The 13,123-nt window shown below is 45.4% G+C and overlaps 1 protein-coding gene across 30 annotated transcripts in view; it reads right to left on the bottom strand.

Annotated features, from left to right (window-relative positions):
- Positions 1-7,889: 7,889 nt before the first annotated feature.
- The window catches only part of RBM47 (RNA binding motif protein 47), a 102,574-nt gene continuing 97,340 nt past the window's right edge, over positions 7,890-13,123 (bottom strand). For all 30 annotated transcript variants that reach the window (XR_015749564.1, XR_015749568.1, XR_015749566.1 and 27 more), the window contains 2 exons: positions 9,101-9,303; positions 7,890-8,273 (listed from right to left, as the gene is read on the bottom strand). Coding sequence is in view for 24 of the 30 variants with exons in the window: in XM_026675342.2 (XP_026531127.1) it covers positions 8,031-8,273; positions 9,101-9,303 (446 nt within the window). In the remaining 6 variants the exon portion in view is untranslated. The remainder of the gene's footprint in view (positions 8,274-9,100; positions 9,304-13,123) is intronic.

Here is a 13,123-nt window from a genome sequence, read left to right as displayed (position 1 = left end):
GGGGTCCCTATTTTCCTACTTGCATTTTTTTAACGTGCTTTTGAATTGCTAGGTTGGCAGAAGCTGTGAAGAGTCACGGGAGCTCACTCCGTTACGCAGCGCTAGGGATTCAAACCCACGAACCACCGACCTTTCTGATTGACAAGCTCTGTGTCTCAGCCGCTGAGCCACCGGTGTCCCTTAAGATCATTAAACTAGACACACCCAATTCCAGCAATCATCATTTTGGTTTCCAGTTCTATTTGTCTGAAATTCTGCTCCCCAGGGTTGCTCTTTTCTTGAAATCAGTGATGTACATAACAAGGTGTGAACCTTTCATCCTGCAGACTCCATCTTCCCCTTTTTTGACACCCCGCCTGCCCACAGCCATCTCCGGTGGAATAACGCTCTGCTTTTATAATCAGTCTACCATATTTATAGCTTTAAAAAAAGAGAAGAGAAGAAAAGAAAACAAAAGAAAACAAAAGCCCCAACGATTTTCTTAAACACACCTTCCTTGCTGGCAAAGGGCGATTGTTAAACCTTCCTTTCTTGCTTATCACATGACCAGCCCTTATTGCAAAATGTTGAAAAACTAGTTTAAGATGGACCTAATGCCAAACCCTGTAAATTTCCTTATTCACTGGGCATTGTGTACTTAGCTGCAAGGACATGGCTGTGGAACAAGGAAGTTTGCTTTTCTTGGGAGGTGAATTTAAGAAAGAAAGAAAAAAGTAATCTGATTCCAGTGAAATAAGCTTCTTTAGAAATAAGATTCATTTTTGCAACCTCAGCTTGTAAAAAGAAAGAGCTGCAGGCTCAAAACAGACCAAGAACTATAAGTTTAGGACCCCACTGAAGAACATTTTAAATGTCCCAGGCTATGGCTTCCATTGGTCTTTTAACCGTAGAGTAAATATGCTAACAGTCTCACATTGATGTGTCATGTAAAACAGTGATCCCCAACCTTTTTTATGCCGCGGCCCGGTACCGGCATCAGCTGGGCGCCGCGGCCCGGTACCGGCATCAGCTGGGCGCCACCATCTTTTGATGAAAAGTGCTTCCGGTGACTTCACCGGAAGCACTTTTCATCAAAAGATGGCGGCGTAAGCTCGATGAGCTTTTCCGGGTAGAAATGGCTTTCTACCCGAAAAGCTCACGAGGTTGCCGCCATCTTTGATGAAAAGTGCTTCCGGTGAGCTTTCTACCCGGAAAAGCTCACCGGAAGCACTTTTTCATCAAAAAAAGATGGCGGCGCCCAGCAACCAGCGGCCCGGTAGGACTTGTTCCGCGGACCGGTACCGGTCCGCGGACCGGTGGTTGGGGACCCCTGATGTAAAAAGCACAAACCAGGATTTGTTCAATTCTAAATCTGGTTTTGTCCCACAGGACTTATTCTTTCCCTCAAAAAATAGAAATACAATCACAGGACTGGGTGACTTTGGGCCAATCACCAGGAGATGGTGAGTTCTAGTCCCGCCTCAGGCATGAAAGCCAACTGGGTGACTTTGGGCCAATCACCAAGAGACAGTGAGTTCTAGTCCCACCTCAGGCATGAAAGCTGACTGGGTGACTTTGGGCTAATCACCAGGAGACAATGAGTTCTAGTTCTGCTATAGGATGAAAGCCAGCTGGGTGACTTTGGGTCAATCACCAGGAGACTGTAAGTTCTAGTACTGCCATAGGATGAAAGCCAGCTGGATGACTTTGGGCCAATCACCAGGAGATGGTAAGTTCTAGTCCCACCTCAGGCATGAAAGCCAGCTGGGTGAGCCAACCACACTCTCTCAGTCCCATCCACCTGACAGGGTTATTGTTGTAGGGAAAAATAGAGGGAGAATAGAGTACTATCTATGTTTGCCACCTTGAGTTACTTATGAACATTATAAAGGTTGCACGAAAAGCAAATAAATAAATACATGCCCGAACTTAAAGACCACCATCAGTGAGCTGTTGGACAGTATTACTTGGTCTGTTGTGTGGATGACTGTGTTTTTATAGGAGGTGGGGAATTTTGGTGGATGGGGTAGTGTTTGGGGATTGTCATGTATGTGTGCATGTTGAGTCTGGTCTCTGGGTGTTATGTGAATTTTGTTGTATGTATACTGTGTATATACGTACAATGACAATAAAGAATTCAATTCAATTCAACCTCTCTCTCTGGCCTGAAGTTTGAGCCAAACCCCCGAAACCATTGTAATTTATTTGAACAGTGGCAAAATATCTAGAAGGGAAGACAAAGATCTCTTTTTTAAAGGAATGTTTTTTATTTACTACAGCCTAAGAAAGTATTTTTTAAAAGAAAGCACAACATCACATACAAAAGAACAGCAATATGGTAATATTACCAACTTTAATTCTACATTAGAAAATAAGGAGATGTGTATATATATATATATATATATATATATATATATATATATATATATATATATATATATATATATATATATATATATATATATATAAAATCTCATTTGTTCTTAACCTAAGAAAAAGAAAACTTCACATTTCAAGTCATAACCTATCTCAGTAGTGTGTCAATGAAATGGTACAGAAGTGGTTGTAAAGTTCAGTTTCAAACTGGGGTTAATCAATGTTTGATCAACCCCGCCTCCGTCTCTTCACTGGCATCCCAGCCACAGTTCTGAGTCCCTATGGGGAAGTGCATTTAAAACAAAACAAAACATGCCCCTTGTTTGCCTGAGAGATCCAGTGTTTTTTTTCAGGAAGGATGGATATCTACATAAAACACAGCAAAAGTGCCATTTTGAGGGTTGTTTTAAGGGTATTTTGGATAATTGGCACACTCTCTTTCCTTGGTGTTACTTAAAATAATAATAATAATAATAAACTGCTACCATCTCTCCTTTCTTTTTGCAAGGCTGAGATCAAAAATAAAACCAGGAGACACACTGGAGCTCACAGCTTTATCTTCCATATGGTTCGCAGAACTCTATTCCTCAATTAAATCAGGGCCCACCTGTGTTTTTATAGCTGTCACCACGTTTTTTGTCTTTGCCTTCCATGAGGGGTGTTGTGTGTGTGAAGGTAGGCACTTGTGGTATGCAGAAAAGGTGAAATCTCTGAGCTGAGATATTTACAGTCCTAGCTTAAGGCACATTAACTCTTATGGGAAATACAAAAATCAGGTCTTTGAGGTAGAGCTATCATTCAAACCACAGGATATATTTTCAAGGCTATATATATAAAAAATGAATGACAGCCCTTGGTCACTTTCATAATATATTTTGCAAGGTTGTTTTTTTAAAAAATTGATTGTGGGAAGACACTTCTGGAAAAGGTTAACATTCTGGGTTAGCCTTTCAAGATCTACTGGCGAAAGGTTAGCCTTAAAGGCCCAGGAATTTGTTCACTGAAATAGCAGTCACAAATCGTACCCCAACTTCGCCACAGGAATTTCAGGTAGCAATAGCAGTAGCATTTAGACTTACTGTATATACTCGAGTATAAGCCTAGTTTTTCAGCCCATTTTTTGTGCTGAAAAAATCCCCCTCGGCTTATACTCGAGTCAGATTCCCCTCTGAAAAAAAAAATGGTGTGGAGTCGCGGCCTCCGGCGGCAGCGACTCCCAACAGCCTTAGCCGGGAAGGGAAAGGCAAAAAGCGCTTTGCCTTTCCCTTCCCGAGGCGGCGGGACTGGGGCCGCGCCGGCGGTAGTGACTCCTGACTCAGGGGGCCTCCGAGGGAGGGGAAGAGAGTGACTCCTGCCTCCCGCTGTCATCATCATCTTCTTCTTTTGGGTTAGTGAATCAATTAAACCTTTCATGATAGTGAGATCGTTTCCCAAATTAATTATTTTTATTTTTGAAATTTACCAGTAGCTGCTGCATTTCCCACCCTCGGCTTATACTCGAGTCAATAAGTTTTCCCAGTTTTTTGTGTAAAATTAGGTGCCTCGGCTTATATTCGGGTCGACTTATACTCGAGTATATACTCGAGTATATATACTTTGCAGCCTTCTCTAAGTGGTTTTTACAGAGTCGGCCATCTTGCCCCCCAACTATCTGGGTCCTCATTTCACCCACCTCGGAAGGATGGAAGGCTGAGCCAACCTTGAGCCTGGTGAGAATCGAACTACTGGCAGTCGGCATTCAGCAGAAGTAGCCTGCAGTACTGCACTCTAACCACTGCGCCACCACAGCTCTCCCAACTCAGGTGCTGACTGTGTATCTCAAATAGTCCTTGATTTATGATGGATCACTTAGTGAACCTATCTGGGGGGAGGGCAGGTATTTACAACCCAGATTCGAAGTTTCAATGGCCACGCCCCCAGAGGTCACTTGACCATCCATTGATGGCCATTTGTGGTATCCCACAGTCACGTGACAATGTTCTATGTCAGTCTCCCCTCACAAAAAAACAACAAAAAACCAGCTTTTGCTTCCAGTTTTTGGCAAAACGTGGCCCAGGGCGAACTGTTCCAATTGCAGAGTTTGCTTAAGACCAGTGCAAAAAAGTTTGAGAAAGGAGGTCGGTCATGTGACTGATTCGCCTTACGACCATCACATAATGGGCAGGCTCCATTATGGTCGTCACTCAAGGGCTACCTGAAACCCACAGTCAGCGCCTGAGTTGGGATTCTGGAAGATTCCACTTAAACAGCTGGGCACACAATGAACTGCATTTGCACACTTGCTTTCAAGCCGAGCCTCTCTGTTGCAACAAGGTTTGGGGGCAGCACTTCTCTCGGGAAGAAAGTTCTCCTGACAGTCCAGTCGAATTTCCTTCCATGGCCCTTTTAATTCCCCAACCATTGGGACATGATCGTACCACGCACACACACACCCATTACAAAAAGAAGGCTTTGGCGAATATGATGGGGATTGAACCACTTTACAAGGTAGTGTAAAAATGAGAGCGTGGTTCATCTTGATCTTGATTTTTTTTTTTACCCATCCCCACATGCCCCTGAAAACCACACAGACATCCTGTTGTGGCCTACCAGCGGCCAGTGGAGCTGGCGGCAGATTCGGACAGTGAGGAGGTTGGGGAGGAACATGGGCCAGTCCTGGAGTCTGGAGAAGGCTCTGACAAGGGCTCTGCGTCGGAGGCAGAGATCAGTGGCATTTCCCAGATGCCTTCTGAGTTGGAGATCAGTGGGGCAGAAGAACAGCTGGAGCCTGTTCCCAGTGTGTGCATGTGCAGAGCTGCCAGGAGAAGGGAACAGTTAAGGAACAAGGGTCGACTCGGGAGTAAAGGCTCAGGTGGATGGTGAATGGCCCATCCCGTAGGGAATAAAAGAGGAGCGAAAGGGGAGTGATGTTTGCAGGAGACAATTAGTTTGTTTAATTAGTGTGAAGTTTTGTTCGTGACTCTCAGAGACTCCTTGCCAGGAAATTGCTGCTACAGCGTGGCGTTTGAAGATATCAGCCTGGCAACTCTTCCAGCCTGATAAAGGTCTGTGGTTGTAATTCACCTTTGAAATACTTTTTTGCCAGGAGTTTGCTGGATGTGAATGATAGGAATTCACATTAGCCTAATAAAAAGGGGTTTAAGTCCAGCTGCTTTTTGAAAGAAAAAAAAAACCACCTTTGGGAGGACTGGTTTAGAAGCTACTGTTGATGCATTTCTTTAAGGTCTGTTTGATCTGGAAATACGGATTTCGGATGAATATAAATTTAGGAGCCGACAATTCTATTCTGGTTTTCGAAGCCTTTTCATTCTTTATATCAGTTTTTAAGCAAGGAAGGAATTTAAGAAACAGAAATGCTAGAGCAGTGGTGGATAACCTTTTTGGGCTCCTATGCCAAAAACTGCGTGCACGCCTGCATGCATACACTCACGTGCCAGCACCCAGAATGCAATGTGCGCACTACCTCCTCACACCCCCTGCGCATTTGCACGCAATTCCCCCCCGCCACCCTCTTACCTGCACTGTGCTTCACAGCTGATTTTTCAGTTGGTTTGAGGCCTTTTTCGGCCTCCCAGAGGCTTGGAAAAAGCCTCTACAAGGCTTTTCAGGACGAATTATAGGCCCGTTTTGTCACTTCTGGTATTACAGGAAGTGATGAAATGGGCCTATAATTCGTCCTGAAAAAGCCTTGTAGAGGCTTTTTCCAAGCCTCTGGGAGGCCGAAAAAGACCTCAAACCAACCCCCCCAAAAAAAATCAGCTGTGAGGCGCGCGCATGTGCAGTGAGGTAAGTTTGCCTGCAGCTCACATGCCAGTACAAATGGCTTTGCGTGCCACTTGTGGCATGCGTGCTATAGGTTCGCCATCACGATGCTAGAGAATGCTAGCTGGGGCATTCTGGGAGTTGAAGTCCACCCATCTTAAAATTGCAAAGGTTGACTATGCTAGAGAATCTGGATAAAACAAGTGCTGTTTTCACATGGACAAAAAGTTCCAAGACTTTTTTTTAAATTATTATTCAACTAAGATCCTCATGAAAGGGAATGGCTAAATAAACCATGATTCTATGCTTGAATAATCCCTGAGCTTCAGGATAGGACAGGACCAAATGTCTACTGTTTCCAATGTTAAGTAACCAGGCTGGGGGAAAAAATGGAAACCTGCAGCTAGGACTTGCAACAATCAAAGCTCTCTCAAAGTTCACATATTGTGATTTTGTTTCCCCCCCACCCATCCTAGGAGTATCAGCCTTTGTAATAAATGAAAGAAAAATTATATATTTTTTCCGAAGACACCAATGACTTATGCACTTAGTGTGAAAATGGAAAAAAATATATGAACATGAATGACTCTCTGGAGAATGCAAAATAAAAATTATCCTTAACCTTAAGTATCGTTTTAACAGGATCTGCTATTTAATGGGAAGTCTCTACAAGGACACGTGGCTCTAGATCAGTGGTGGCTAACCTTTTTGGGCTCCTGTGCCAAAAATTGTGCGTGCGCTTGCATGCTCGCTCTTGTGTGCCAGCACCTAGAAGGCAATGCATGCCCCCCCACATCCCCCACAGATGCGTACACAATCCCCCCACCTCCCCCTTACCTGCACTGCACCTCACAGCAGATTTTCATCCAGTTTGAGGCCTTTTTCGGCCTCCCAAAGGCTTGAGGAAGGCTTTGTAGGCCGAAAACTAGCCCCATTTTGTCACTTCCTGTTTTTCTAGAAATACCGGAAGTGATGCAACGGGGCTAGTTTTCGGCCTGCAAAGCTTGCAGAAGCCTGCAGAAGCCTTCCTCAAGCCTTTGGGAGGCCGAAAAAGGCCTCAAACTGGTCGAAAATCAGCTGTGAGGCATGCACATATGCAGTGAGGTAAGTTTATCTGCAGCTCGGGTGCTGGCACAAATGGCTCTGCGTGCCACCTATGGCACACGTGCCATAGGTTCGCCATCATGGCTCTAGATTAACCCAGAAATCTCATCAATGCCAGCCAATAATGCAGAGGTCTAAATAATTTTCAAATTGCACTTTCCAGTTTCACTTCTTAAATAAAACACATTTATAAGTATATCTATCTATCTATCTCTCTCTCTATATATATATAACTTTTTTTAAAAAATCTTTTGCATTAAGGTTTAAATATCAAATATAGTCTTCAAAATATATTGTTTTAGAAACTCCCCCCCCCCACCTATTTTTTTAATATTTACTTGATATATTATTCAAGGCCCTACAAAATACACAATTCTGGAGTGCAGAACTTAACTAAAAAATAACCTTCATTATAGCACAAACGCAGAGAAAATAAAACGGCTAAAAAAAGGGGGGAAAAAAACCTCCTACAATGGAATATAAACCTGTAGGGAAGCACAGCCTTAAAAAAACCAGCTATGTTAGAAATGTAGGGATTCACATTACTTTTTCTCCCTCTTTCTTTCTTAAAAACAAAAGAGCAAACAAAAACAAAAAGGGCCTACAAAGTTAGTAAAAACTTCATCCGTATAAAAGATTTCAAACACGATGCCATCTCGCTGAGAAACTTCACTTCCAGGATTTTATCCTCAGTTTACTGACATCCAAGCATAGAATTCTACAGTAGGTTTTTCTGTTTTTCTTCATAAATAGTAAAATGTTCCTTCACCTTCGATCTACCCCCATCCACCCCCAATGGCCAGCAAATCTCAGTAGGTTTGATAGACATCGTGGATGGGGATTTGAAAAGCTGGAAATGCTTGGGGAATGTACCCAGCATATCCCCCGTAAGCTGCGGCGGCGGCAGCGGCGGCTGCATTCTTCTGTAGTGTGGCAATTGTGGTGGCAGCTGCAGGAGCCGCGAATGGAACGTAGCCTGCGCCGTAGATTCCCGCGGCTGGAATTCTCTGCATACTAGGCGCCATGGCGTACACGGGAGTTATCGGACGGCCCTGAGGGAGAGAGCATTTAAGAGTTAATCCTGCCACCATCTGTAAAAGGAACTAGATTTCCCCTAAGGATGTCAGAAAGCCAAGGTTCGATCTTAGGTAGAGGCAGGCACAATGAGAATATATCTGCTGAACAAAACTCCCCCTCTGGAAACAGGAAGGGCATCCGGCCAGTAAACACTCTGCTAGCTCCATTCAGTTGCCCAGACTCCACTCGGCAAGGGATGTTGTTAAAATAAGATGATGTCAGAAAACCAAGGTGGTAACCATAACAAAAGGGCGAAGGCGCCAATTGTAGTTTCTAGATTCAAATATGTGCCCGCTACAGGTAGACCTCGGCTTACAACGATTCCTTTAGTGACCATCCAAAGTTACAACGCCACTGAAAAAAGTGACCCGGGACTGATTTTCACACCGTTGCAGCATCCGCATGGTCACGTGATCAAAATTTGGATGTTTGGCAATGGGCTCGTATTCACGACAGTTGTAGTGTCCCTGGGCCGCGTGATCCCCTTTTTATGAACTTCTGACCTGCCAAGCCAATGGGGAAGCCAGATCTCCTTCATAACAATGTGACTAATTTAACAACTGCAGCAATTGACTTAACAAAGGGAACAGGAAAAAATCATAAAATGGGCTAAACTCGTGTATGGGGTAAACTTTCTCACTTAACAACATAAATATTGGGGTCCACTGTGGTCGTAAGTCGAGGACTACCTGTATTTGCTAGCCAAGAGGTCTCCTCCTCTTAATACAAGCCGGTGTTCTCTTACCTGCAGGACTAGAAACGGCTGGTGTTTCCACACCTTTTTGAGAAAAAAAAAACATACCTGGAAAGGAGGCGGGGTGGAAACGGCAGGTATGACTGCACCTGCTGCCACTGCGGCAGCAGCCGCAGCACTTGCTGGGTCCTGCTGGACACTGATAGGACTGATGATATGTTCCACTGCATGGATCTTCCCATCGTCGATCACCTTGGTGGCTGGTGTGGCTTGGAACATGGAATACTGGGTTCCAATGGTTGGAATTGCCACTGCAAAAGATCAAAGAGGTCAGGTTAGGCTGGGTGTTAACCTTTCAGCTTTTGTTCTGACCCAGGCTTCCCAAAAGCATGAAGCCGACTCCTCGTCCCAATAAAACCCTCTTTTATTTCGGTTAAAGGGAATTCCTCTCCAGCAAAGTCCTGGCAAACAGTCTTTCAAGAGATTTCACAACTACAGACCTTTATTAGGCTTGGAGAGTTGCCAGGCTGATAGCTTCCAAATGCCATGCTGTAGCAGCAATTACTTAGCAAAAAGTCAGGAACAGATCATCACCCTAATGAACTGAACTGTCTCCTGCAAACACCACTCCCCTTTCGCTTTTCTTTATTTCCTATGGGAAGGGCCATTCACCATTCACCTGTGCCTTTACTCCCGAGTCGACCCTGGTTCCTTAACTGTTCCCTTCTCCTGGCAGTTCTGTGCATGAGCACACTGGGAACAGGCTCCAGATATTCTTCTTCCACACTGATCTCCGACTCTGAAGGCAGCTGATAACTGCTGGATGGCTCTGGCCCCATCTCTGCCTCCAATGCAAAGCCCTCGTCAGAACTTTCCCCAGACTCCAGGACTGGCCCATGGTTCCTCCCCAACCTCCTAACTGTCCGAGTCTGCTACCAGCTCTGCTGGCCGCTGGGGGCCACCACAACTTTTAATCTGTAGCAGAAATGTAGCTTGGAAGGTCTTCTGCACTGCAATCAAGCTTTAGTGATCAGATCAATGTCCTTTTGGAGTTGATGCGATGCGGGAATCATTCTGGACCCTCTCTTTGATGAAACTAATAAATCATCTACTAGGTGCAACTCAGAAAAAAGTGTAATAGAATAACAGTGTTGGAAGGGACCTTGGAGGTCTTCTAGTCCACCCCCCCTGCTCAGGCAGGAGACCCAATTCTGGCAGCCCCCAACCTTTTGGGCACCAGGGTCCAGTTCCGTGGAGAGAGGTTTATCAGTGGACCAGAGGGGGGGGCATGGTTTTGTGTGTTGCCTCCATTCCACAGATGGGGTTTCCCTCATTTGTATAGCTTAGTTTCTGGCATCCCGTGGCCTGGTGCCAGTCCATGGACTGAGCCACATAGGACCCTATATCATGTTAGGTAAATGACTGTCCAATCCCTTCTTTAAAACCTTCAGTGTTGGAGCATCCACAACTTCTGGAGGCAAGTTGTTTCACTGGTTAATTGTCCTCACTGTCAGGAAATTTCTCCTTAGTTCTAAGTTGCTTCTCTCCTTGATGAGTTTCCATCCATTGCTTCTTGTCCTGCCTTCAGGTGCTTTGGAGCAGGGGTCGCCAACCATTTGGACCTCAGGGACCACCAAACTCATAACTTTAAATCCCGCGGACCAGAGACCCTGGGAAAATCCCCCCAAAAGTCTGCAGGAAAATTCCCCACCCCGTTTTCCTACCGATCGATCATTCTTTATTTGGGATCGCAGGATATCATCTCCAGCTCCATTCTCGGGGGAGAGAGAGAGAGAGAGAGAGAGACTTTTGGCTTCATGCAAGGAAAGCAGGAGAAGCCGCAGAAGTCTTTCTTTCTCTCCCTCAAACTCCGCCAGAAATTAGTCTTTGTAAGACTTGGCGTGCCAGCGCAGCCTTTTGGAGCAGGATGCCTTGCAAGGTCCCAAAGACTCTTTTCTGGTGGAGTTTGGGGGAGAGAAAGAAAGACTTTTGCTGCTTTCCTTGCATGCAGCCAAAAGCAGAAGAAGAAAGAAGCAGTCCGGCAGCCAGGAGAGGCGCATGGGGCGAGTGGGGCAAGTCCCCCCCACCCTTTCCTTCCTCCCCTCACTACCTCGTGTTGTTCGCAATACAATTGATGCAAGCTTTGTGTTCCCGCGGGCCAGCTTTGTGTTCCCGCACAGCCTGGATTAATTGCTTTAGGGGGTGCTTTGGGAGGTGACATTTCTCTGCTATTTTCCAAGGCACCTGAAGACCAGACAAGGAACAATGGATGTAAACTGAACAAGGAGAGATTTAACCTGGAAATAAGGAGAAACTTTCTGACAGTGAGAACAATCAACCTATGGAACAGAAGTTGCCTTTGGAAGTAGTGGGAGCGCCATCACTTGAGACTTTCAAGAAGAGATTGGACTCCCATCTGTCAGAAATGGTGTAGCGTTTCCTGCTTGGGCAGGGGGTTGGATTAGATGACCTACAAGGTCCCTTCCAACTCTGGTTATCTGTTATCAATTGTTCTTGTCCTACCCTCAGGCGCTTTGGATCCCCTCTTCTTTGTGGCAGCCCCTCAAATATTGGGGAATTGCTATCATGTCACCCACGATAGCATGTTTAACATTTTTTCATAGAAGGATCTTGCGCAGTCCTAGGCCTCGCTTCTGCATATTGGAGTCCAAACCACAAGGAAATCTCTCCACTTCTCCATAGTTGGCCAGAAAGAAAGAGGAGAGGACCTCAGCAAAATTTACCATTTAAGATTCCTGTATTATAGGCAGAACATAATAAAGTATTGAGCTTGAACTCTGCCTGTGGGGTCTGGTTGTTCCTGCTTGACAGGCATGTATCACTCCAACCTCAACAAGAGGGCCCTCAACCCAAGAGGGCCCTCAACCCAACCTTCTTTCAATCCTTTCTCACCCCTTCTCACCCTGATAATCATATTTCATACTTCACCATTGCACAGAAAATATTACAGACATCTGGCACTTGAGGGGAGAAAGCTAATTAGAAAGTTTGAAGGAAGCCATGATGACTTATCCAATTTTTTGAAATTACTCAAAATGGATTTCAGAAATAAGACTTGGCGGACCTTCAAAAATATTAAACTACGGGCGTCCAATCTTGGCAACGTTAAGACTTGAGGACTTCAACTTCCAGACTTCCCCAGCCAGCATAGTTGGGCATCCCTGTATTAAATTATTACTTATAGACCTGGATCTTGGAATCTTATCTAATGATTCCCATGACTAATTATTCCCATGAGTAAGTCAGACTGGGAAGATTCCTGTATTATAGGCAGAACATAATAAAGTATTGAGCTTGAACTCTGCCTGTGGGGTCTGGTTGTTCCTGCCTGACAGGCATGTATCACTCCAACCTCAACAAGAGGGCCCTCAACCCAACCTTCTTTCAATCCTTTCTCACCCCTTCTCACCCTGATAATCATATTTCATACTTCATCAAGCAGCATCGAGTTTCTGGGTGTGCAGCTAAGGAGTAGGCTGGCCTGGTCGCTCAACAGTGAGACACTGGTGAAGAGGCCACATCAGCACCTGCATTTTCTGCATCGCATGAGAAAAGCACATCTTCCTCCCACTGTCCTCACCACTTTCGATAGAGGACATCTGGTCATATTGCACTACAGTCTGATTTGGGAGCCTCACTGCTTCAGGCAGGAAGGAGGTACAGAGAGTGGTGAGGACACCAGAAAAGATTATTGGCAGTTTCACTCCCTTCTCTCCAGGACATGGCATATAAGCGATGCTTGAGCAGGATTGCCTGGGACACTACATGTCCCCTTCACAACCTGTTTTCCTTGTTACCTCCTGGGAGGTGGTTGTTGTGGCCCGCCAGCAGCCAGCGGAGCTGACGGCAGACTCGAACAGTGAAGATGTTGGGGAGGAACATGGGCCAGTCCTGGAGTTTTGGGAAGGCTCTGACGAGGGCTCTATGTCAGAAGCAGAGATGGGGCCAGGGCCGTCCGACAGTTATCAGCTGCCTTCAAAGTGGGATATCAGTGAGGCAGAAGAACAGCTGGAGCCTGTTCCCAGTGTGCACATGCACACAGCTGCCAGAAGCAACCATTTTCTGCTACCGTGTGGCATTTGGAAGCTATCTGCCTGGCAACTCTCCAAG

The sequence above is a fragment of the Notechis scutatus genome, chromosome 4 (genome assembly GCF_049901735.1).
Source record: "Notechis scutatus isolate UNSWTSFEM ecotype Mainland chromosome 4, rNotScu1.2, whole genome shotgun sequence".
NCBI lineage: Eukaryota > Metazoa > Chordata > Lepidosauria > Squamata > Elapidae > Notechis > Notechis scutatus.
This window is presented reverse-complemented; position numbering and strand designations above follow the sequence as displayed.